The sequence below is a fragment of the Sceloporus occidentalis genome, unplaced genomic scaffold (assembly GCF_023333645.1).
Source record: "Sceloporus occidentalis isolate IW3139 unplaced genomic scaffold, rSceOcc1.0.p SCAF_9, whole genome shotgun sequence".
NCBI lineage: Eukaryota > Metazoa > Chordata > Lepidosauria > Squamata > Phrynosomatidae > Sceloporus > Sceloporus occidentalis.
The window spans coordinates 9,848,523-9,875,578 of NW_028316989.1; the positions used below are offsets into that span (position 1 = coordinate 9,848,523).

At 42.2% G+C, this 27,056-nt stretch overlaps 1 protein-coding gene across 2 annotated transcripts; it reads left to right on the forward strand.

Moving 5' to 3' along the window:
- Window positions 1–3,745: 3,745 nt before the first annotated feature.
- On the forward strand, window positions 3,746–27,056 carry HEPACAM (hepatic and glial cell adhesion molecule). 2 transcript variants are annotated; one of them, XM_089537953.1, is made up of 7 exons: window positions 3,746–4,170; window positions 17,039–17,380; window positions 17,813–18,094; window positions 20,874–20,967; window positions 22,129–22,202; window positions 23,560–23,630; window positions 25,418–27,056. In XM_089537953.1, exons 1-7 carry the CDS (start codon window positions 4,083–4,085, stop codon window positions 25,721–25,723), a joined length of 1,257 nt encoding a protein of 418 aa, XP_089394079.1. In that variant the 5' UTR covers window positions 3,746–4,082; the 3' UTR covers window positions 25,724–27,056. The 2 variants fall into 2 exon arrangements, with proteins under 2 accessions (XP_089394079.1, XP_089394080.1); XM_089537954.1 differs by having other exon boundaries at window positions 3,747–4,170; window positions 23,563–23,630.

The window sequence follows — 27,056 nt, forward strand, 5'->3', positions numbered from 1 at the left end:
TTGTCAATCATCCACCCCTGCTTCGCCAGGCAGCCAATCCGATTGAGGAAGAGGCGGTGACGTCAGTCAGGAGCAAGTCTCTCCTTTGGGCAAGAGGCGCCCCGAGAGCAGCGTGAGGGAGAGGCTTGCTCATGACGTCACCGCCTCTTCCTCCACTGGATTGGCTGCCTGGGGTCTGAGTGGCCACGCCCCGCAAGTGGTAGCCACGCCCATCGAACACTTGGTGGTGGCGCAGTGGGTAAATGCCTCTCCTGCAGCCGCTCCCTCACACAAGCCCTAAGGCTGAGAGTTCGATACCAGCCAAGGGCTCAAGCTTGGCTCAGACTTGCATCCCCAGATTGTTGGGGGCAGTTAGCTTATGCACGCATTGTATCCGCTTAAGGAGGAGGGCTTAAGGGCACTGATGAGGGGAATAGAAATGTACTATGTGCCATTGCTATGCCCTGCCTTTTTTCCAAGGGAGCTTTTCCCTCCTGAGTCCTGAGGGGAGCTCCGTGCCTCTGGGCAGGTTTTGGGGGGCTATCCTGCTCCGTGGGCTGAGCCTGTGGATCGGGGCTGGTTGAAAGGCTGTGAGGTGGTGGCCCCCCGGGAGTTTCCAGAGTGGGCCAAGGTGGCCTTGATATTGAATCCCAGAGTTGGAAGAGACCCCCAAAAGGGCCCTGATCCAGTCCAATATCCTGCCATGCAGGAACTCTCAATCAAAGCATCCCTGACAGATGGCCATCCAGCCTCTGCTTAAAGACCTCCAAGGAAGGAGACTCCACTACACTTTGAGGGTATATGTTCCACTGTCAAACAGCCCTTACTGTCAGTTGAGGAGGAATCTCTAATGTTGAGCTGGAATCTTTTCCTGCAGCTTGCATCCATTGCTCCATTGTGTCTTCTTCTCTGGAGCAGCAGAAAACAAGCTTGCTCCCTCCTCAATATGACATCCCTTCAAATATTTAAACAGGGCTATCATCATATCACCTCTTAACCTTCTCTTCTCCAGGCTAAACATCCCCAGCTCCCCAAGTCGTTCCTCGTAGGGCATGGTTTCCAGACCCTTCTCCATTTTAGTCGCCCTCCTTTGGACACATGGCTCCAGTTTCTCAACATCCTTCTTAAATTGTGGTGCCCAGAACTGGACACAATATTATTCCAGGTGGGACCTGACCAAACAGAATAGAGTGGCACTATTACTTCCCTTGCTCTTGACACTATACTTCTATTGATGCATCCTAAAATCGCATTGGCCTTTCTAGCTGCCGCATCGCACTGTTGACTCATGTTCAACTTGTGGTCTACTTGGACTCCTAGATCCCTTTCACATGTAGTCTTGCTTTACTTGTACAGTACCTTGTTAGCCCCAAGTTCTGTGTTCAAATAAAGTTAGTTTAGATGTAAGGTCCTTTCTAGTCTAGCCCTTTCTGGTTAGAATCAAAATGTAGAAGAGGGAATGGCACTATAAAGTCCACTGAATTTTGAAACACCAAGAGGCCAAAGTGATGCGATCGTAGCAAAGGTTATTAATGAGCAAAAACACACCAGCTGCAGCAGTTTGCCTTTTCCCTGAGTCTACTGGGAAGGGCAAAATTCCAGTCCTTCCTCTTTTCTCTCCATTGCTGAGTTGGCAAGAGTGCAAACTATGGAGCTTATCGCTTGGTTTTTAAATTTGGCTTACCTCTGTCTGGCTTAAAGCTTAATTCGGGCAGCATCTTGATGTTATCATAAGGTTTTTGCTGCTGAATTTGCTGCCTGAATACATCCTGGGTCCATCCCTGCTTCCAGGAGTACTCCGTGCGGCTCTTCAGATCCAGGAGCTTTCTGGTTTAAGAAAAGGATGCCGCCTGAATTGAAATTTAAACCGGGAGAGGAAAGCCAAATTAATAAACCAAGCGATAAGCTTCTGCACTTCAAACTTTGCAGCAAATGAAAACTGAACTGAAGACAAAGGGGAACAATGGGAGGAGAGAAACAACCATTTTATAAGCGGCTGAAAAAGTAGAATGGCAAAGGATTAATTGGAACTAACATGGATACCATTTTGGAAACTCTCCCAAGTGATTTTCTGTCATTCTCATGTCTGGGAGTAAACTGAGTGTCAAGGAGGTTTATCTGACCATGTCTTCAATACAAAACAGAAAGGATATACTAGCCCCCTGGAACAAAGTCCTCCAAGCATTCAGCAAGATACCAGCTTGTCTTGCTGGAAACAATGATTTTGTTTGTGAGTTTGCAATGTGTGGAAGCAAGCCCAAAAACCCCTGTAGCAGCAAAGAGCATAGGGATTAGCAGCTTTAGTTCAGAAAAGAAAGATCCTGAAGGAAGAAGGGGAGAGCTTTTTATTCACACATCCCCCCCAGTGCTTTACGAGAACAGATCCAAAAACATCTAAATTATGCTCAAGAAGCTTCCAAGTCCATGGCCCTCTGGGAAAATCCATCAAGAAGAGCTTTTTCTGCTACGCTTACAACCATTTGGTAAGAAATTAAAATCGTTGTTGGAGGACTTCACAACCCATTTTGCTACTGCGGTAATTGTCTGTTTCAGAACAACTGGAACTATTTGACTGTAAATATTGGATTTTGTTAATAACAACAGAGCTGGAACTGTAAAATGCGCTGAGTTTGTTTCTGCTGTTGGCTGCCTCTGTTAAGCGGTGTCTTATTCAGAAGATTTGGGGACAACAAAAGCAAACTAATTGGCACTCCAAGTCTGGAATGCTGGCCTAGTTAGGAGGATGAAGGAAGGACAGGACAATGCAGCCAGTGCTGGAGTTAAAAGCAGGGAGGCTCAACAACAGTGGAAAGTGAACAGTCAAAGGGAAAAGATCAGCTGATTTGCCTATGGTCAGCATCCAGCAGAATTTCTCTGGAGGGCCTAGAGATCCCTGGGAAGAGAGCATATTAACCAAATCTGCAAATAATCAGATCTGCAAAAGTCAAAGCTGCAAATGTGGAGGGATGAGTGTAGTCTGCCTAGAGTTCACTGGAAGAAAGGAAGAACACAAATGTAACTGAATAGCCAGCTGAGAAAGTAGACCATGGGGCTCGACAGACAGTCAGCTCCGTGCCGCCCATCTTTGCCCCGCATCGTTGTTGCAGCAACCGAATGGTGCGGCAATGATGCGCTCCCTCTCGGGATCAAAAAAGCTGCCAAAAGCAGCTTCCTGGAAGGGGCGTGATTGGCGCGCTCGCACACTTCCGGCCACCACCATTTGGGCACTGCTCCACGCTTGCGCCATCATGGCGCTGCCCATGTAGATGGGAGCGAGCCATGATGGCAGCCTCCTCGCGTACTAGGGCTACTGGGCATGTAAATGCCCAGCTTCATCTAGCCCTAGTTCACGCTGAGGATGCCGGGCCCAAGTTTATGAAAGCTTATGCAACAAGGTCTTTCACTCAGTCTCAAAGGTGCAACAAAATCCCTTTGCATACTGATCAGCCAATAGATTGACAACTATTTCATCTAATAATGCTTGTTATGAAACCACATAATCTGAAGAAATTTCCCTATTGCTCCCTCAGTGCTATGACAACAGAGGCAATTTTGCCACTGAATTGTAAAAGCCCGGGAAGTTAAATGGAATCCAGACATGCCACTGGAAAGAACACAGCATCTTTTCAAGGCCCGGAAATGCAAAAGGCTCCCCTACCCAGCAAATCATTCACTTCAGCGAATCGTGGGTACAATGTGGCATGTGTCAATCTCCCTTGGAACTGTGAGAGAGTCTACAGACAAGTGCTTTGGTATTCCAAGACTCCTTTTTCCAAGGAGCCTAAAATCAGGACATTGTGGCAAGGTTGCCTTGGAAAGTTTGGAAATATTGTGTGAGTGTTATTGTTTCTTCAGATATAATCCCTTGACACTGAGGATGCAGGGCTCATGAAACCAGAAAACATCAGGTCTGACCGAAAGAGAAGAAAAGGAAAGAAAAAAAGCAGCAACACCCCACGACAACACACAGTGCTCTGTCTATTGAAAGAGGACTTGGCAGAGTTCAGTGGTGGCAGAGCAACTCCAAGCGGTACTAAGGGACGTGCCCAGAGTGGACAAATCATGCTAATTGTGTGCAAGAAGGATCTAAAACTAAACCCAAAATGAAGAGAGAAAGCAAAGTCTTGTCCAGAGTTCTCAGTATTCCGGGTTTCGTGCACGTAGCTTGCCTTCTCGTAATCTACTATACAGGTAGGAAACCAGGACTCTTCAAAGCATTTGGGTAGAGTTGTGGGGCTTGGCAGATAACCTGTGAAAGGATGAGGGTTTGGTTCAGATGCTGAATGCCTCTCTGTGAGCTGCGTAGTTCCTAACCAAAGAGGTGAGACTTGTTCAAGCAACAGCCCCAAACATCTTCTGTGTGCCCTCACACATAGCAGGATTTCTCTGGCACTGGGGAGGAATGTCTTCCATTAGATTTCAATGTAGTGAGAAAGGACTTAACCTAGCCATTCTTTACAGATTAGGGTATTGATCTGTGTGCCTCTGAAATCACTTTGAACCATGTGCCTTTTGAGTGCTTGCCTGTTCTTCTCGGATGAATTTTTAAAAGACGTCAGTTTGATCTCACAAGTTGATCCGGCACATATGTGGAAAGGGGAGTGAAGTCAGAAAAGACACACATCATTCAGTGGTGCTTTGCTGAAAAATACTGTGATGCTTGAAATGTAAGTTAGAGAGTTTTGCTTTGAATGTCAAATCTAATTTTTTGGCTCGGGCTTTCACACCCTAAAAGAGATATGAAAGCAAATTCTTGACTTAACAAGGTTATGCTCAGGTTGTGAATTGCTGCCATGATGGCTTAGCATGTTGTCCTGACTTTGAAATATTTTTCCATTTTTGTATTTCACCTCTGTTTATGTCACAGATAGAATCAGTTCATGCATATTTCATATGGACCGTATTCTCCAACAATATTTGTCTGCATATGTAATGCACTTCAGTGCATACAAAGTTTTCAAGTCATTTCCGATTTATGGTGACCCTAAGGGCGAACCTATCATGGGGTTTTCTGGGACTGAGAGTGTGTGACTTTGTTCAAGCCATGGAAATGATCCATTGGATTTCCATGGCTGAGCAGGGAATTGAACCTTGACCGCCAAAGTTATAGCCCAAAGCTCAAGCGACTACATCATGTTGACTCTGAAGGTTGATTTAGTTTGTACCTAATAGTGAAGCGGATTGCCTAAATACAACAACTGGTGAAACACAAGGCTTTTTCTTTGTTTTGACAAGGCTGAGAATGGAATGGCCTGAGTGCTAGAAAGCAAAACAAATAAAGAAATTGAAACTCCAATATAAAAATATCTGTGGGATGAGCAATATCATTTTTAATTACCATTTAATTCTTTTCTCACTCATATTCAGAACTGACTTTTACTGTGTCCAGCAGCAATTCCTATTGCTGCTCCTCTGTATCATTTAAAAATGTCCTCCTATTCAAAGCAATAGGAGATAAAATGTGTATGTAGAGAGATCTTGTAGCACCTTTGAGACTAACTGAAAGAAAGAAGTTGGCAGCATGAGCTTTCAGTCTACTTCCTCAGATGCATTTAGTGGAGTGGAAACCAGGGACAGACATATATATATATATATGCGCCATTGGTATGTGAAGGATACATGGAACGAAGAGACATACGAAGATGAAATTCTAAAAAGTGAGGTGAAAACTGCAATAAGAGACATAGCGAAAAACAAATCACCAGGAACAGATGATATTCCATTTGAACTGCTGCAATCCACAGAGTCAACGCTAGTGCTAACCAACCTATGTCAACAGATATGGAAAACAAAACAATGGCCAACAGATTGGAAGTGATCATTATACATCCCCATCCACAAAAAGGGAGACACAAGACACTGCAGCAACTACAGGACCACAGCTTCCCTTAACCTTATCCAGCATGCAAATGGTATGGGATTGTGAGAGCAAGGAGATTCCTCATCCTTGCTATGGAGCTCTCTGCACTGCGGAAATAATCCAGCATGACACCAATTTAACTGCCATGACTCAATCCTATGGAATTCTGGGAACTGTAGTTTTGTGAGACATTTAGCCATCCCTGTCAGAGAGCTCTGATACCATAATAAAACTACAGTTCCCCAGATTCCATAGCATTGAGCCATGGCAGTTAAACTGGTGTCAAACTGATTGTTTCTGCTGTGCAGATGCAGCCAATGTATCGTTCAAAGGTTAGGACAAGTTCAGCCATGCATGACTGGTTTCCAGCCCCTGATTCAATTTACCTTTGAAAGTGTTCCTCTTGGCAAGGTGCTGTGCTCATACTAATGTTCTTTCTTCACTTAACGCTGTACTGTGACAACAGTCCGGACATGTTTGTCATCTGTTATGCAGTGAGCATACTTGGGACACTCTGTTCTCAGCTTTTCAGCTGCCTGCTGTTGAATGAAGATGTGTTTCTCTTTGTAGAACAGGATGCCTTTAGTGCCCTCCTTGATTTCAAAAATATCCCTAGAAATCCTTTCACTAAAGGACCACTTTGCATAGTACAAAATTGTTACATGGATGGTGCTTCTTTACAGGAATTAATGAAAAAATCTAAGAGGGAAACTCCATACATGAATTGTCCCCTTTGTTTATGTGGGATGAATAATGCAGCGGTCATATACATGTTAATCTGCATGCTGCATGATTTATATTATTTTCTATATTAATTTCATTTTTTATTATGGAAGTGATGAACAGTTGGATCTAAAACTGGGAGTCCTAGGTTCATGCTCTGCCATATCCAAGGACTTACTGACCATATAGTCATCCCTCCATATTAACAGATTCTGTATCCATAGATTCAACCATCTATGGCTTGAAAATATATTTCTTTTTAATTCCCAAAAGCAAACCCTTATACAAATGGGGTTATATATGGGACACCATTTTAGTATGCCATTGTATATACAGTAATGAGATTTGATACCACAGATGTTGGTGGAAGACTCTGTCTTATTGAAAATGTTGAAGTGAGAATCAAGTGCTGGTCCAGATGAAGAGGTGCCATTTTTTATAGCCTTGAGCTACCTCTCCTAAGTACCTGTTGCTGTGTACCTTCAAATTACTTCTGATGTATGATGACCATAAGGCAACTCTGTCTCCAAAAATTCCCCACAAATAAAGTTGTGGAGAAAGGTTTTATCTCTGCCCTGTTTTCTATGCTAGTTTTCTATCTGCAGGAGTGTTGTATCTTTTTTAGATGTAGAAAAGCTTTTTCAATAACATGATCTCTCCTTCTCCAATCTGGAGTGGCCCAATTTATTCTGTCACAACATTCTGCTTAAATTACTGGCTAGGCCTATGAAATAAGCAATTCCAGTTATAAAAGAGATAAGTAATGCTATTCGTTTGTTTTGATTAAAGCATAACATTCATTATAATGCTCCATTCTATCTGGTTTCATTGGAGTGTCTTGCAGATTCATTTCCACCACATATTTATCCTAAAACACCTGTTTGGTGTTTTCTAGCTAGCTTGACAGCGAGGAGCTCAACAGAATAACAAAGGAATGGAAAAGATATTGTCTATCTATCATATTCCTTCGATATGCTCCGACATATGCTTCCCTGCAAACAGCTCATTACATGCTTTGCCTTCCAGGGTTTATTGTTGCCCAGGAATGCTTGGTCCTTGGCCACCGTTGCTATTCAAGGTGCAAGCCTTGTTTCTTCGCTCTCATGAAGTCATGAATAGGTGCGGCCAGATGCGTTATGGTTGCCACTCAGTATTAAGGCTCCTTGGACCTTGCAGTAAAGACATATGCAAGGCAATGCCTTGTTGGTGAATAGTGCCATTCATCCATTGGGATGGCAGTCCACTTCACTCAGAATTGAGAGGGGGAAAACAGAAGAGTGTTATCATCACTGCTCATAGAATATTTATGGGGAGTGTTTGGTGGCAGAGATCAGGCTGGGAAATATTGAGGCAAAACTCAATTCCACTTACTTTCAGAAATGGTTTGTGTATGGTATGGTTGTGAAATCTACACAGAAAAGGATGGAAGGAAGGAAGGAGTAGGGGCGGGGGAGAGAAAGAAAAAGAGAGACTATATATAGCTTTTTTTGTTTACTGTCTTTAACCAAAAATCTCTTCGGATAGTTCACAAGACAATACAGACCAATGATAAAACAAAACCAGGCAATATATTCAGTATAGTCAATATAGCTTAGCAGAGCAAATATATTACACTTTAAAAAAGCAGTAAATCAGTGAATGAAAATGTTGGTACAGACATTTTAAAAACACTTGGGAGCATGGCTCTTTGCCTGGTAATGGAAAAGATAACAAGATAGGATCCCAACAATCTTCTCTGGCAGGTTGAAGAGAGATTCTATAGGGATGGTGTCAATTCCCAAAAGGCTGCCTGCCAGAGCTTGGAAATGTTAGTTTTTAAAAAAATGACTATAGCTCCCAGAATCTTTAAGGCAGTATGTCATCTGTCTCTCCTCAGATGATAAGGGTGCCTGGAGGAGAGCATCTGCTGATGTACTTAAAACACTGGCAGGTTGATGTCTATCAGGCTGTATAATTCACTTACATGTTGAGAGACAACAATATTGACACAGATGGGCAGCTTCCTCCAAATGCAGTGGCATAACTGGTGGTATAGTGCAGTACTTCTGAAGCTATCTGATGTAGGGGACTGCCCCGCTCTCAGTGCCAGGGACTTGCAACATATTTCCACCCATTGACTATAGTACAGGTTGAGTCTCCCTTATCTCTGGAATACTCCAAAATCTAAAACTTTTTCATAAGCAGCTGAAGTAGCGACACTTTGCTTTCTGATGGTTCAATGTACACAAATTTTGTTTCATACACAAAATTATTTAAAATATTAGGTATCAGATCACCTGCAGGCTATGTGTATAAGGAGTATATGAAACTAAAATGAATTTTGTGTTTAGGGTTGAGTCCCATCTCCAAGATATATATGCAAATATTGCAAAATCCCAAACACTTCTGGTTCCAAGCCAGTACAACTCTTTCTTTCCTGGAAACTCTACAGGGATCGGCAGCCAATTGCTCAGGGACTGCACTAGTCCAGGGACCACCACTTTCCATAGCACTGGTACAACAGAACCAAGGCATAGAATCCTAGAATCATAGAGTTGGAAGAGACCACAAGTGCTATCCAGTCCAACCCCCTGCCATGCAGGAACTCACAATCAAAAGTCCCCTTGATATTCTTGGAGACAAGCTGGTAAAATGTGGGCTAGACAATGCGACTGGCTGAACCCAAAGGGTGCTCAACAATGGCTCCTCTTCATCTTGGAGAGAAGTAACTAGTGGCGTGCCACAGGGTTCTGTCCTGGGCCCAGTGCTATTCAACATCTTTATCAATAACTTGGATGAAGGAATAGAAGACATGCTTATTAAATTTGCAAATGACACCAAATTAGGAGGAATAGCTAATACCCCTGAGGACAGGATCAAAATTCAAGAAGACCTTAATAGATTAGAAAGCTGGGCCAAAACTAACAAAATGAATTTCAACATGGAGAAATCCCTGCTTATCAAAAAGTCCTGGCACTTCAACCCTGCAAGTCCTGACACCAATATACCAGTGTCCCAGGCAATTCATAAAGTGGTAGTCAAGATTCCCAAAACAAGATTAAAATTCCAAGTGACAAACCTCTTCCGATTTAGATGTTCCAATACTATGGCTACGTTTTTAGCAGTGGTTATTGAGAATAATGGGCCAGAAAACAAAAGAAGATAGGTGTGCCTCTAAGAAGAGGGCCATTCTAAATATATGTTCTGGGTTACACTGAATCTATGCTAAACCAAAGTCCTACTGTCCAGGACTGGGAATGCTCCCCTGTCTTTTGCTGTCTTTGTCCAGCTGCGGCTGATTTTGTTTGCCAGGTCCTTGATGGAGACCGATGAATCACAAATGCTGATGTTCCTTACACTGTAGCCTTTTAAACTTGAGCCAGGAAGGAACTAAGGCCAGCAACGGGGTGCTTTGTCCTCGGCTCCTGGCAGTCTCCTTTCTGCCCCCCACGAGCTGGAGCCGGTGCCTAGGAAACCAATTTCCTCCCCCTTTCCTTTTCCTGCAAGCAATTACTAAACCCTGGATACAAAATGTACTAAAAAGGAAGCCGGCCTTCTAAACTGTCAGGGATGTTGCCAACGCCTAATCTTCCACCCCACCCCTTTGCAAAAAACTATTGCTTTTGATTCTATTCATAATGTCCTAGCATTGGTAGAGTCCGCAAAAGAATATCTAGTCTAACCCACCTGCTGTGAGAGAGGACCACCCATCCTTCTCTTCTTCCCTTGCCATCAAACTGACTCTAGGCAGACATGGCAACATTAGCTGGTTTTTGTTCAGGTGATGGCTGATTTCTCAGTACACCAGCAGGATTCACCGGCATTGATGCTTTCCTTGGGGTTGTGAGCTGCACCAAATTAGAACGACCTACAATGCTTCCCTTTCATCATTGCTGGGGCTTGCTGTGTTAAATTTCCCACAGTGCCCTGGAGCACTGCTGTGGTTAGTGATGTTGTGGTAGCTTTGAAGTGCAGGAGCTCTTCATGATAGTCCTCATCACCATACTACTAAAGAGTCCACATGGAAAAAAAGTGGACTCCTCCAGAGTAAATGTGTGAGAAAGGTGTTGCATTTGTTGCTGTAGTCCTAAGTGTTTTTAAAACAAAATATTCAAATGATGTTTCTGTTGTTCCAGATGTTACCCAAATTGCAGGGGGTTCCGAGAGGCTGCCCTTACTTATTGAATTCAGTGGGGAAATTAGTTTAGCTCAATAGGAATCAGCAAGAGGACTAGAGTAACTGTAGCTGGGACTTTTAGCCTATGTATATCAGTTCCAAACTCAGAGCTCCAGGGGCAGTTTCCAAAAAGTGGGTTGGCTAGCAATATTGAGGAGTCTAGCTGAAATTGGACAGGGTGCCTGCCTGGTTTCAACTGATCCGGGATTAAAATGTCCCAAACAACTGTTTATATAAGGTAAACCAAGTCTTTGGAGCAGTTTCTCAGGGATTTTGAGTGGATTTTTCCAGGACGAAGAATGACCACATATGTGGAAATGACTGGACAATAAGTGCAAGCATCCGAAACAAAAAGGTGTCATCTCCAGATGGCATTGCCCTTTGATTGCCAACTTTTTTGGCAGATACTTGGCATTTTCCCACCATCACACTCCTATGTGAAGGGATTATGCAGATTCCAACCTCAAAGGGTCTATCCTGTCTGCATGCACTAGCCCTGCCAAACTGAATCCACTGGATCCCCATATTTGGGCAGACTACCTCCTAGCATTGGGGCACCCTTCCATGGCGACATTACCAAACATCCATTTTTAATATTGAGTTGATATCAATGGCAATTAGAGGTGATGGAGGGCTAGTTCATGTAGTAACACAGACTATTTAGTGGCAATTCCTAGCAATAGCTGCAACATTTGTATGTTGGAATATAACCATTTGGGTGTTTTGAGGTTTTCTGTACTAGGTTTCTCCATAACCTAGTACTTTCTGAATTAAATGCATCACTGACTGAACTATGTTTCTCCCACCTTGGATGCAGTAAAGATGGTTAGCAAGCAAATACAGCTGTTGTTAGGACAGAAGTTCAACAGAAATCAAGTGAGGGGAAGAAGAATGTTAGCATTAACTGGTGTAATATTGCTCGAGCACTTTAGCCGTTTAACTCCTGAATAATAATAATAATAATAATAAGGGTCAGTGGAAATTGGTGAAAATGAGTTTCTAAAATGTTACACAAGAATGCATATGATGCATAGTCAATGGGAGGTGGAGGGAGAGAAACCTGGCCTATTTCAAGGGGGAACTGTATGCAAATTGATGAATATGTTAGTACAATCAGAACAAAAAGAACTGGAAATGCTCAATATTTGGAGGCAGTCTGGCTAAGCTGATTGAATTGACTAAAATGTAATATTTGAAGGAACGAGCAAAAGGAGACAGTCAGAATGCAAACTGAAGTCTTATTGAGTCATTAATGAGTGTAAGGAATAGTCAGAAGATCATTTGGTGGCATGTGCCAAGCTCAGGTCGCTGGGAGATTAGTCAACATGAATTCTAGGAACGCTGATAGCAGGGAACAAAACAAGCAAAAGATCTGCATGTGATGACTGCTGGAATGAAGCACATTTATGTGCATCTGTGCCTAGGCAACTCCTTTATGCAGCTGCCACTGCTGACAGCAGATTAATTTGAGGCATCCTTTGGCAAGAGCCTTGTACTTTGCATTGGCTGTGTGCCTACATCTTGCATCCTTAGCTACCATCTCTGGGTGTATCTCTGCTTTGATTACCTGATTCTTTGGGGGAGATGGATTCTCACTGGAGTTTCCCAGGCTTTCCCTTGGCTGCCAGTGGTTTCAAAGGAAGGCTGCCATCTGAGGTCCAGAGTTGTGTCTATGGTGCAGCTTCTTCCAGTAAGGAGCTTCTGAGGAGGACTTCTTCAGATAAACCACAACAGCTAGATTGAGTCTTTATATCCTCAACAAAGAGAGCGCAGGAAGCTGTAATACACTCTTGGAAACATGGTTCATTTTGCCCCAAATGGTTGACAGTAACGTTAGTGGCTATCCAACCAGTTATCTGCCAGCAAAAACCTAAAACCACAGAATTTAATGTGGATTAAAAAGATGAAGAAAATGTATTGACTGTTCTTATAATCAAGACATATTTATCATTTGTAAGACAGCTGTTGATCAGTAAGTTTTGTCTTTATTGAAGAACTACTGCAAAACAATTTATTGGTGTTTTAGTTGTATTTTTTGTTTGACTCTCCCGTGAACCAGGCTGAATCCCATTTTGGAGAAAGGCAGGATATAAACCCAAGGAATAAGTGAATGGAATAGAGTTCCCCTTCAGGCCTCCCTACTCAATGCACCAAAGTCAGGATTTAAGAGAGTGTGGGATGTAGGGGGCCAGGACCATGGAAGATTTACATGTAAGTAGTGAGGTCATTGGCATGAAACTCCATTGCTCTATCCATGATTTGCTGTCGTTCATTCAGACAGATGCCTCAGCTATTTCCTATTTATCATGTCCATTTTGATAATAGAAATTTGACCACAAGTCCTCTGTGACTGCTGCACTGACAAAGTTGAATGTCATTTCTTCACAGTGATTGTCAATGCACTCTTGATAAGAATAAGAAGAGTAGCAGTTTGGATGTTGGACTATTGGAATTCTGGGAACTGTAGCCTTCAGTGTCAGAGAGCTCTGGTGCCACAATGAACTATGATTCCCAGGATTCTCTAGCACTGAGCCAGGACAGTTAAAGCGGTCTCAAACTGGATTATTTCTGCAGTGTGTTTAGGACCTATTAGGTTAAATCAGAAACGTGCCTTTTCTACTCAAATTACCAAGTCATTCTTGATAGTAGGTTTCCCCTTCTGTTTGAATCAGACACAAGGGAAGGGAGGGCAAGTGGAACAGAGGAAGAACAAGAACAAGAGGGATGGTGAATGTGTGTGTGTGTGTGTGTGTAAAGAGAGGAGGGTTGCATACTAATAGATCTCATGACTTTGGGACTTGTTTAAGCTCTTTCTTGTGGCCCTGTGTGCAGTTCCTAATATAACATTTAATTGTCGCCCAGCTGATTCATACTCCCCTCCGCAGCATATCACTACTGGTTTTGTTTAGATCTGAGCACTCAGGCTGCAGGCCAAAGTCATTTGGAAGGCAGCTTCCTTGATACTGAGGGTTTGTTCTCTCCTCTCAACCTTCCTGCCAAAGGCATGCATCCTATTTTCATCCTCGTTGTGCATTCACACAGAGAAGCGAATCGTTTGGGTTACTACCGTGTTTCTCAAAAAATAAGACACTGTCTTATATTTATTTTTCCTCGAGAAGACACACTGTGGCTTATTTTCGGAGGATGTCTTATTTTTATTAAGTATGGTACAACAATCTACATTTATTCAAATATAGTTAAGTCGTCTTCTTCTGGAACATCGTCATAACTCTTCAAACCCAGAATTCCATCCTAAATTTCTTGCAACTCTATTTCCTTTAGAACTATTGACCCCAATTTTTCCACTCCTTTCCCACCCATTTCTGTTCCACGCTGGGCTTATGATGTCTTATATTCGGGGTATGGCTTATATTGCGCAAATGCTTAGAAATCCTGCTACGGCTTATTTTATGGATATGTCTTATTTTCGGGGAAACAGGGTATTAATTTTTTGTGGAGGGTGTTTTCTGAGAGGGAAGAGAGGTTTTTGTGTGTGTGAGTTTGGAAGGTTGTCTATATAGTAAGTCAACATTTCTAGCTGTTCCTGTACATAGTATTTGCTAACTAGTCCTGTCCACTAAGAGTCACAGACCCACTTGACAAAACACATCTTAAATCAGTGCTGGTCCTGTCGTTAGACAGAGAAGGTGACTGCCTCCGCCAGTGGCGTCACTACCCTTGGTGTCACCTGGTGCAGGAGGCAGGGCTTTCTGGATGGGGCTTTTGGTGTGAGGGGCAAGGCTTCTGGAGGCAGTGCATGAGGAGAACGAATCACAAGGAAAATGAATCGATGGCACTAAGGTGGGGAGGGGCAACTGGGCATCATACCTCTTCTGGTGCACCCTTTGCACTCCCCTAATGACACCAGTGGCCTCAGCCAGTTGATTTTATCAGTCATTAAAGGAAAGCAAATTGTTAATCATTTATGTTATTTTCAGGGATGAAGGAGAGGTCCTTGTGAGATTTGCTAAGTTATTTGCAAGTTACCTGACTAACTTGTCTAGCTTTGGATACTATGCACCTTGGCTTGAGGAGGTGGGTGTCATTTGCTGCTTCATTACAAGTAGTAAAACATTTTGTCCTAAATCTATGTATCTTACTGATTCTGCAGTATAATAAAAAAATCCAGTTTTGAATCAGCAATTCTTGTCATTCAGTCTGTGGACGATACAGTAATCCTATCCATTTTTAGTTTAGGAGATTATCAGATTATCCTTTTCCCATTCTTATAGTGCGATCGCAAGAAGATTTTCATACGACGTTGTGCTTATCCCATCATTATCCTGTCCAGAAAGCACAAATGACCACAATCACATGAAAGACTTTCAAATGACATTGCGTAGATCCCGTCATTGTCCCATCATTGTCCTGTCATTGAAGCGGCATCGTCTGGCATTTTGCATTGAATGGGAGTTTGCGTTAATACAATACCACTTCAATGATGGGACAATAGCGCTGTGATCTGAAAGCCTTTCACGAGATTGCAGTCAAAGATGGGATAAGGATGGGGGAGCTATCCCATCCATATCCCATCTATATGTGATAATCTCCTTAGTTATGCTAGGGGTGACACAAACCCTAGTGACACCACTGTTCAGGGTATTTAGGCCCCTTGGGTTCTCAGTGCTGAGAGCCAAAGTATTGCTGTCTTTGACTAAGACTGTTCATTGAAAGTTGAAACTTCTTCCTCTTTTCTTTTCTTTTCTTTTCTTTTTGTATACATGCATCATTCTTTATTGTTCCAATGTTAGTTTGAATGCCAATGAACTCATTCTTTTGCAAAGAGACATATTTCTGAGTCAACAGTGTGCTACTATAGCAGCTCTTCACATTCTTACTTTTCTGATGCTAGGGAAAGGAAAGGTCAAAAAGCTGTACCTCATCACTTTTTTTGCCTGTGACTTTTCCAAAGGCAGAAGGTGACTGGACTCGAAGCTAATCAGCGTAAAACCCTCATTCTACTTGACCGCCTCTCATGCCATTGAGGACAAGGGCTTGAATAATTTCATCAGTTCAGCTGAGTGGCTTTCAGGTGCAGTTAGCTAGCCATGTACACTGCCTGAACGTAGTGAGGTTTGTTCGCATGAGAAATATATGCATAAATTTGCAACTTAATACAGTGCAATGCTAAGCATGTTTTTTTCAGAATTGTGTTCCACTATGTACAACTAAGTACCTCTGTATGTGGTGAGGTTTCTTTCTACTATACGTATATGCATTGTTTTACAACCTAAATAATTGCTACGAATTATGTGATACAGTCAATGGATTCATCAGTAATTCTAAAAATGGAGGACTTCTGCTTTTTTATGATGACAGGAACCTAAGGAGAGTTCCACCATGAAGCCATCACTGCATTGCCACCCTGGCTGAACAAAAATGGACAGCATTGTCCAAAAAGTGACAGAATTTTACAGTCAGTTTTTGTTAGGAATTGATATCATAAATTCCGATCAATAAAAATGGGAATGAAAATACCCATGCCAACCTGAAGTTACCATAGATTAGGGGTCCACTCCTGAACCCTTTCAAGGGCTTTGAATCTAATATCCCTAAATGTATAGAATCAAAGAATCATAGAGTTGGAAGAGACAACAAGGGCCATCCAGTCCAACCCCATTCTGCCATGCAGGAAATCACAATCAAAGCATCACTGACAGATGGCCATCCAACCTCTGTTTAAAGACTTCCAAAGAGTGTTTTCCACTGTCAAACAGCTTTTACTGTCAAGAAGTTCCTCGTAATGTTGAGGTGGAATGTCTTTTCCTGGAGCTTACATCCATTGTTCTGTATTCTAGCCTCTGGAGCAGCAGAAAACAAGCTTGCTCCATCCTCAATGTGACACCAGGGGATTGTTCTCTTTTTTATAAGAGTTAAAGTACAGGGCTTACATTGACCTGTCCATAAGTCAATTTAGGTTTTTGGGGTCAATTTTTTTTTACTAAAATTTATAGACTTTTACATGGATGTGTGTATACACACACACACACACATTTATGTACATATAGAATAAATAAATAAATATGCAAAATTTTCTAGTAGTTGTTGTTTGTTGTTATGTTGCTTTTGACATGGCAACCCTAAGGTGACACTATCATGGGTTTGTTTGTTTTTTACATGATTTGCCTTCTTCAGAGAATTAGAGAATGTGATTTGCCCAGGGGCAGAAATGAAGCAAATAGGAAAAAGTAAAGAGATTAGAACACAGTCTGAATAGGAATAGCTGGTAGCATGATTGGCAGCATGATTACTAGGTTTTTAATGTTTAATAATTAACATTTATTCACTCATTTTTTCATCTGTTTGCTTCTTCTCACTAGAGCTGCTTGAAGGAGTCAATATCACCAGCCCAGTGTTGTTAATTCATGGTACAGTTGGCAAGCCTGCCCTTCTATCCGTCAGATACACCAGCACCAGCCGTGACAAACCTGTGATCAAATGGCAAGTGAAGCGTGACAAGGCTGTGACTGTGGTGCAGTCCATTGGCACTGGGATCATTGGAAACCTGCGCCCAGAATACAAGGATCGGATTAAAATATTTGAGAATGGCTCCTTGTTGATCCATGAGTTGCAGTTATCTGATGAGGGAACATACGAAGTGGAGATTTCCATCACAGATGACACTTTTACAGGGGAGATGAACATTAACCTTACAGTGGATGGTAAGTGTGATTTTGGAAACATAATAAATATTGGCTGAGATCCTGCATCATACAGAACATAACCTTACAATAACAGGGCTATGTCACTGACACGGTAACACAGCCATGTTATAGAATTGCACAGGTGCTCAACAAGACATATCACAGGATGATTCCTTGCCCATTGGAGGCTCACCCTGAATAAAAGGACACCATGAAAGGTGGGAACATTTTCCTGTCATCCATGACTTTCCACTGTTCTCCATTCTGGATTGCAAGTGCCCTCTTTCTCTAATGGGAGCTGTTGCATCCTCTCTCTTTGCACAGTCATTTCACAAGTGGACATCAGATGAAAACAAAAATGCTGTTATTGTTGAGAAAGCATCAGGTGATATCCATTTTCCATGTTTACTTTGCTAGGAATTTACAAAGTTTGCTTATTTGTTTTTCTAGTTCCAGTGTCCAAGCCTCACGTTGCCCTGGCCTCCTCCACTGTTCTGGAACTCAGTGAATATTTCACTCTGAACTGCACCCACGAGAATGGCACGAAGCCCACCTACACATGGCTGAAAGATAACAAACCCCTTAGCAATGATTCCCGGCTGATCCTCTCTCATGACCAGAAGGTGCTGACTTTCACCAGAGTCCTCATGTCCGATGATGACACATACAGTTGTCTGGTTGAAAACCCCATCAGCCATGGGCGCAGCATCCCTGTAAAACTGACAGTATACAGTAAGTAGGGCCAGTGGAGATATGGGACACAGAAAAGTGAATGTAAGAAAACTGGGATTGGAGGAAGGCAAGATTTTCACTGCTTATTAATTGTGTGATGTAAAAAGTTCTCAAATTTGTAAGCCAAAGGAGAAAACCAGGTGGCTTTGGTGAACCCACAATTCCATGCCATCATCTGTTGTTTTTTTAATCTGAAGAGTTTTTACCTTGCTCTTTATAGCCCTGAAAAGACACACAACACAAAAGCAAAAAGGACTGAAGTTGGTAAAGGGACGAAGGGAAGCAAAACCCAGGTACTAGCCGCTAAGTAGTAGTTCTTTCAATGTCTAGCTGGAATGGAAACAGTTTCAAGAGAGGAGGAACTTGAGAAGGCTGGTCTTTCAGAAGAGATGGTGGAATTGTTATTTCCATGCCCCCATTGCAATTTGATGGAATGGGTGCTATCAGGTGACAGTGAGGAAGAAGCCTATAAACCAGCTTTTCAGACAACAGAATTATAGGACTATGATTGCATTTTAACTGGTGGCATCTTGTGGAATATGTGGAATCCTATAGTTTATAGTTTGATGAGGCACTAGAACTGGCTGGGTGAGATGTCGCAGTGGTTAAATTCCAGTTCTGCAGCCATAACAATGTAAGTTCGATCCTGCAGCACTCCAAGGTCAACTCATCCTTTCATCCCTTCATAGGTTGGTAAAATGAGTACCCAGCATGTTGGGGGCAATTGGCTTATACATTGTAAACCGCTTAGGGATTGCTATAGAGCCCTGGTGGTGCAGTGGTTATATGCCACTCATTCACAGCCACAAGGTCGTGAGTTCAATCCCAGACAGGGGCTCAGGGTTGACTCAGCCTGGCATCCTCCCAAGGTCACTAAAATGAGTATCCAGCTTGTTGGGGGCAGTAGGCTTTTACACATTGTAAACTGCTTAGAGAGTGCTTAAGTGCACTGATAAGTGGTATAGAAATGGATTTGCAGTATAGAAATGTACTTCCTATTGCAAATATTTAATATGCCTCCCTAAACTGTTTATTCATTTATTTCCTTTTTTAACATACTACCTTTCTCTTGGAGTGGGACCCAAGGGAGCTCACAGAAGGAAATCAATAAAAATTTACCCGTGCAGTGCAGTTTTAGAAAACTATCAAAATATTCACAATTAAAATAATATAAAACTATTTTAAACATGCAAAAGTTTAAAAATAAATAAAACACAAACTCAAATAAGAAAGCCCTCCTGGTACAGTTAATATATTAAAATACTGCTTAAACAAAAAGGATTTCATAGGATGTTGCCTATGGTAGTTAAAGTGGAATCATATGCCTATAATTTCAGAATGGATTCCATACTGGGAGAAAAGCAGGATATAAATAAAGTAAAATAAAATAATATTGTGATGGAGGCTTCCATGGCTGCTGGATGTTCAAGATTTTAAAAATAATACCTGCAATCTAAAGTACTTGTCTCAGCTTCCTCTCTCCCTCACCTTCCTTTGATATGTATCTCATGGCCATCCCTCAGCCCTTTTGCCTTGGGTGAAGGAGGCAGAGCTGTTTAAAGGATTGTTAAAACCAGTTGTGTGCTCAGCTCAATGCAAGTCTCTTTCATTTGGTCACACTCCACTTCCTGGAGTCAGTAAACCACCTCACCCCACAAGTCTAAAGGGCCAGGCCAATTTATTTTCTGCCCTTGACTCAAAGAGTTTGGATTTACTCTTGGGCAGTGTCATGTGAAATGGGTCAGCTCAGCTGGACCTAAAAGCTTCAGACCTTCCAACTGGCAGGGAAGAGGCAATGCCAAGGAAGGCAGCAGGATCTCCATGGCATCCTTTAGTGCAATTGCTTGAAATATAGCCTATAAAACTCAAGTTGTAATTATAAATCACAGCTGAGGCTGGATCTGTGCACACTGTACTCAGATGGTACTGGGTAGTTGCTAACAGTTCTGTAATGTTACAATCCTCTGAACTTAAAGCATTTTGGACTTAGAAAAAGCATATCCTCCAACATTTCACATTTGAAAACTGGGATACACGTGCCCAAGCAACATCATAGTGTGGTCAAGATGGCAAAAGTAATTAATGAGGAAATACAGATGAGCTAGGAGAGGCTGCAGCAGTTTGTTTTTGCCTGATCCTACTGGGAAGGGCAAGAGCCTGCCCCCTCCTTGCTTTTCCTCTCCTGTCCTTCCTGCTGAGGGAAGTGAGTGCAAACTATGTTTGCACTTTGAACTTAGTTTGTCTTTGGCTTGCCATTCTAGGACCCTTTCATGCTGGATAATTATAGCATTATGTTTGCACTTTAACTGCTGTGGTTCCATCCTATGGAATCCTGGAATTTGCAGTTTAGGGAGGGGAATTTGGGATTCTCAGCTCAGAAAACTCTATTGCCTCAACAAACTATGAACCTCAAGATTCAATAGGATGCAGCTGTTAAAGTGGTATCAAAATGCTATGATTGTGTGATGTGAAAGGGTCCCAGTTGCTCAGGAAACATGAGTCAGGTCCTGTTGGTGAATTTTCCAGCAGCATTTGGTTGGCTGCTGTATCAAGGCACTGCTGGTTCAGTCCAAACAAACCTTTGGTTTGATCCAGTATGGCTGTTACAGTATGTAAAACTGGGTGGTGATTAGATAAACTGAAGAGTTTGAAATGATATATGAGACCAGAAAAATTATAGCTGAAGTCCTGAAATCTGGAACAAACTTTAGTAGGAACCTTACAAATCTAACAGGTTTTCCTTATCCTCTAATACCTCTCTTGTCTTTCGTTTCTCTAGGGAGGAGCTCCCTCTATATAATCCTCTCCACGGGAGGCATTTTCCTTCTAGTTACCTTAGTGACTGTCTGTGCCTGTTGGAAGCCATCAAAGAAGTATGAACTTTAATAGCTTTGTTTGTCAATCTACTCTCAAAAATACTGTCCTGTTCATTTAGAGTCAGAGACACAGGAAGGCACCCACAGTGGTCCATATCCCCAGGAGGTGTCCCATAATCATCCATAACAAAATACAGTTTACATAGGAGGAGGCATGATGGAATGTCATTGATGGCTTGGTGCAAACCAAACAGCATTGATTAGGGAGTTTATCAGACATGGGAAATTGGAAGTATAATCGAATGGCAATCCGAACGCAATCATGGGGTTTAACGTTATTGTGTGATAGACTACCACACACAATTTCGGGCAATGGGAAGTCAGTCCGAGCGCAATCATGGGGTTTCATGTTATTGCGTGAGAGGTGATCACATGCAATTTCGGGCAATGGCAAGCTATTTTCGGGCAATGGGAAGTCAGTTTGAATGCAATTCGCTGAACTATCAAATTCACATGAATGCGTTCTGCCCCCACTTTCTTTTCATTCAAAATTAAGAGAAATTCCTCCCATGTGATAAAATCCTAGGTCAATGTTACACCTGCTATAAAACTGATTCAGAACTTGGAAACCTTACTTTTTGCTTTACAACTTCTCTGGTCATTATGGTGTGGCTCGATTGAAATGACATTGACCTCTTCTAAGCCATTTTAATCACTTGAAAATTGACCGTTTTGACTTATTAGATTCACCACTGAAATGGCAAAATAACCGAGAATGTTTTGCAAAAATTCAGTGATGCCTTACTTCAAGCAGGAGTGGGGAGCATGTGGCTCTCCAGTGGTTGTTTGACTGCAGCTTCCATTATAGCTTATGGTGAGAGGTTCTGCGAGCTGCAGTCCAACAACAGTTAGAAGACCACTTGTTCTTCAACCCTGCTTTACTCAAAACACATCAAAGACTTAAAAGCCATCCTGTCACCCCCATGTGCAGTTGTACTGAAGGAGCAGAGGTGGAATTGGAGATAAACAATATAATCCTATGCAGCAGTGAGTCCAGGGGGTTCAGTGGGACTGGCAGAAGACAAAGCAAAATGAATTCCCAAAACAAAGTTGCAGGGATCATTTGTAGTGAAACCATTTCATCTGAAACTGAATCTTGCATAAACTGACTTTCAAAACTCACTAAAATAACAGAAACTTTGGGGCTTTTTATTTTAGGAACAAAAGGAAAATGGAGAAACAAAGCTCCTTGGAATATGTGGACCAGAACGAAGAACATTTAAAACATGATGGTAAACTGTTCTTTCTAATATCTGACTCCTCAGTCCAAGGATAGCATGATTTTTGGAGCAATGGTGAGGGTGCTAGGGCTGAACCACTGGCAGCAATCAATAGAAAGTCAGGCTTTGGGAACCAGGATTTGAGTAATTGCTGGGAGACCATGCCAGATTTGTTATTTAGAGTAGGAGATGGCCAGATAAGAAATTTGTTCATTTCGCTTGATTTTTTTAACTAGACTCATAACATCCTCCATCAGAACCAGCTGCAAAAGACGTACATTCCAGCATAAATCCAACTGCTAGTTTTGATTTTAGTAGATCTACTGAATCAGTTACTGTAACTAAATTTAATGTTGCCACTCCAAATCATAACAAAACATTAGAAATACATAAACGTTAGAAAAGAAAACAAGAAGATGACGTTTTGACTGTTCGACTGCCTTTCCTCCCTTTCCACTCATCAACAGGGGGAAGGTCAGAACAACTTGGATTGCATTCTAGTGACACCTTGGTGGCCTTGACAGCTGTGTTTCATCACACTGTTGCACCTGTTTCACTGTCACTTTTGCAGACTCCTTTTTTCTCACAACCACCTCACCCAAGCCGATGGTCAGGTTTCACACTCAGATCTTTACATCCTTGATCTCATGGCTTGGAAGATATTTCCTGGCATTAGCCATCTTTTGTTCTGTGCATAGAAAATCAACTCATTGAGATTTGCTGCTTGTTGTTGCTGCCGTGTCTACTTTTTCCATTCTTTTTAGGAGCTTTCTGTGGCAGTTTCTTTTGTCTGCACTACAGCCTTTACAAAGGTTTTTGAAAACTAGGGTATGATTTGATGGGTCCTGTCTTGAACACCCAATTTTCTCCTTTAAAATTCCCCCCGCTAAGAGTCAAACTGCAATAGCACTATTTTTCTGATGCACTTTTGTTGTTGTTGTGTGCCTTCAAATTGTTACCAACTTATGGCTACCCTAAGGTGACCCTATGGAGGGATTTTCTGGGCTGAGTGTGTGACTCGCCCAATGGGGTTCCATAGCCAAGTGCAGAATAATGCTGTAAGTCTAAGAAAAAATGGGGAAGGTGGAGAAAAAAGAAAAGGAGAGATTAGAGGAAACCCACTCAAAGGTGTGAATAAAATGTTGCAGCTGGTGCTAGTAATTGTCAAAAAATAGTCCAGGGCAACAGAAATTTCATTTGGATATTATTATTATTATTATTATTATTATTATTAGAATGGAATCCACAAAATAAAAACAAAACCCACATATGTTCTACTCTAGTAAGGCCCCTGTGTCTCAAAGTCTCTGCATCCTTGTCTCTTCCACACTCAGGATCATTTTTACTGATATCTCTTATTTTGACGCAGTAGAAATTATCCCTCGAAGTGGAGAACATGAACGCAAGAATCCAGTTGCTTTGTACATCTTGAAAGACAAGGTAAGTTTCAGCCACTGAATTTTGAGAGATGCTTTGGGCGTATGTGCTAGAATATGTTAGTTTATTTGATGATTTTAGAAAAATCAGTCACTTTTCTACACAGCAGGAGGAAGGCCCAACTGGGTGTCATTCCTCTTCTCAGGTGTCACCTGGTGAGACCTGCACACCCCACACCACCCAGTGACGCCAGTGACTGCAAATACTGGAAATACAGATAAATTCTCCAACAGGCTATACAGACCTGCTATAAATAAAAAGGAGTCCCTAAACTGGTGTTGCTTAACATGTATTGCTTTGTCGGAAAGGGCCAAAGCGGACCAATTACTGTTTCAATGGAGTCTGCCACAGCAATCCAGAAGCAGAGTCATGCCTTAATGCCACCACAAGAGGGCAAGGTATTCCCACATAGATACCAAGAACAGTGTATTTCAAAATATTTTTATTCCACCCCATCTCTATATAGCTTCAAAAGTGATTTAGACAGCAATAATTTATCAATCAAAACAGGGAAAGGAAAGTTTAAAAAAACAAAAACACGATGATAGCCTCAAACTTCAATAAGCAGCCCTGAATGCTTGGCCAGAGCTTGCAAAGTTACATTTGAGGGATAGTTGAAACAAATACAAAGTCCCTCATCTCTCTCTCTCTCTCTCTCTCTCTCTCTCTCTCTCTCTCTCTCTATTTTTTTCTTTTTTGGAATAAGTTAAATATATGGAGCATATATTTTGCTGCAAAGTGGCCAGTCTTAGGCTGAGACAAAATATTTAACACTTAATAAAACACAGACACTTTCAATAGTAAATAGGGCTGGTGAGTGCCAATGTGATTGTTGTCCAGATGGTACCAGCAAATAAAAAAAAGTAGAGGATGCCAGCACGTTCAGGGACCTGTAATGATAGCTAAATCATACAAAAATCTTGAGCAGCATGGAGACTGGAACCTGGGAGAGAGAAAGAAAAGCCAGGGAGAGTGGAATGCCTTCCTGAGAGGTAAAGATTGGCTGGGTAGTAGCTTGCAGAAGTCCAGCTAACATGACATATGTTGGAGAGAGCCAATGTGATACAGTGCTTTGAGTGTTGGACTACAACTGGGAGACCAGGATTCAAATCCCCATTCAGCCAAAGAAACTCAGTAGCTGACCTTGGGCAAGTCACATTCAGCCTTAAAGAAAGGTAATGACATATATCCTCTGAAGAAATTTTTTTAGCTAGAGAAACATTGTTATGCTGTTTCCAATAGGATCTCATGGCCAAGCTAGGTAGATGGTGAGTCCAATTTCAGAGTGCACTTCACTGGCAATCCTTCAGTAGCTTCACATTCTCATTGTAGTTAAATGGCAGTATGATTGTTTAGTGAACTGACAGTTATTGGTTTTCACAGAAAAGACAGGTAAAGGAATTCATCCTAGATTATTATTATCATCATCTTCACACACACACACACACGGGACTCAATGCACCTAGGAAGGGCGTTCCAAAGTCTGGAAGCAGCCACCAAGAAAGCCTTCTCCCTTGTTCTCACCAAATGAGCCTGAATAGATCTGTCTCTCTTTCTGCAATTGAATGTGATCCAGTGGTGTTCAGATCACCTGGGCACCCACTTGGGAGTTAAAGTCCAAAATATCTTATGGACCAAATGTTTCCTACCCCTCCACACAGATTTATTCGGCTGCACCCAATACCACACTCTTTCCATTTGCCATTCTCAGTGGTCACTGAAATATATAGACTCTGATTTTTGTAAAAGAAGGATCTGACTTCTTTTTTGCTCTCCCCTCCCCATGACAGGACTCTCCGGAAGCTGAAGAGGAACCCCTTCCTGATTCCCAAAATGTGGCTGAAACCTCCCCACCCAGCTATTCATGCTCTCCACCTCCTCCTGGAAGGTCACCTGGACTGCCCATTCGGTCTGTGCGTAGATACCACCGCTCCCCAGTCAGGTCTCCAGTCAGCTCCAGAACACACATATCCCCTACCAGGTCCCCCAGCTCTCCGGGATGTACCCCAAACACCACACGCATGGTGCGGACTGCGGGAGTTCATATCATCCGGGAGCAGCAGGGGGAAGGGAGCACTGTGGAAATCAATGCCTGAAAGTCATTGGCAGTGTGTGCATAACTATGTTTATGTCTGTGTATGTAGCGAGGAAGCCTCGCTGTGCCTGCGAATGTCTTTTGGGGGTTGGCCTTGGGCATTTTTGCACACACAAATGGGTGTTTCCAATTATAGGAGGATACCTGGGCTCTGCTTGTAGAGAAAAAGTGGGAATCACACAGCGTTCCACTGGCTGGATGGACCCGCTTTACAAGGTTTACAGTAGATTCATTGCTCTTGCTTCCCTATGTTGTTTAAAGGCACTAACCTGCTATTTGTTGTAACATCCAAGGAGTAGCACACAGGTGTTATTAAATCTTTTGCTTTTGAGAATGAGGTCCCCCTAATTCCCATAAAACCTTGTGTTTCTATCCAACCCCTTTGAGACCTTTGTGGGTATCAGTCATGGGTGGGAGAATGGACCCAGTGGGAATTTATCTACAAGTCAAATGTCTCAAAGCATACTAGTGGACTTCAATGTTGTCAAGTGAATCATAAATATCAACCTCTTTTTAATTATTAGGATATCTTAGAAGTCTTTGAATATTGTTACATCCAGAGTGATTAAAACTGCCACATCCAGAGTGTTTAAAAAGACCAGAAAGTCCCAGAATTTGTCCCTGTTCTGAGATGCAGAACTACAAACTACAAAGAGGAGCTGGAGCATCTTTCTTTGCCAGCATGGAGTGGGGGACATAGCTTAGTAGACAGAGTACATCCTGTATATGCATAATGTCACAGATCTGGTCCCTCACATCTTTATGTATGAAAGCAGTTCTTGAATCAGAGATAGAGTCTAGGGTGCAGGAGACTCACTGTCAGGCAGAGAAGATATTGTGGAGAACTTGTGGTCTTCCAGGCATTTTTGGACTCCAACTTCCATATTCCCAAGACAACACAAACTGTTTGATAAGGATGAGCACTGTAGTCTGGCTATATATAGAGAAACTAAGGGAAGCCACAGGTTTCTCAAGTTTGGAGTGGACAGTGCTTAGCTAAATGGTTTAAGGTGGTTTTGTGTCCACATAAACCTAGCAATGGGCAGTTCTTGTGGGCAGCTATTTGCTAGTTTCATTTGATGTCTGTATTGAAGAGGAAGCGGATAAATGACTAGCATTCCTTTGTGTTCATAAGCCAACATAGAAATCAAAGCTAAGTTTGACCATGAAGTAGGGCTACACAGGGCCACAGCAATTCTCTTTCTACCTACCCTGCAAGAAGTGCCAGGGTGCAGACACCAAGCTTGAATGAAAGACCAAGCTGATCCATGCTTTTCAGTATTTGTCAAACGAACATAATTTATATATTGCATTAAACCTTAGTGATGAATGTG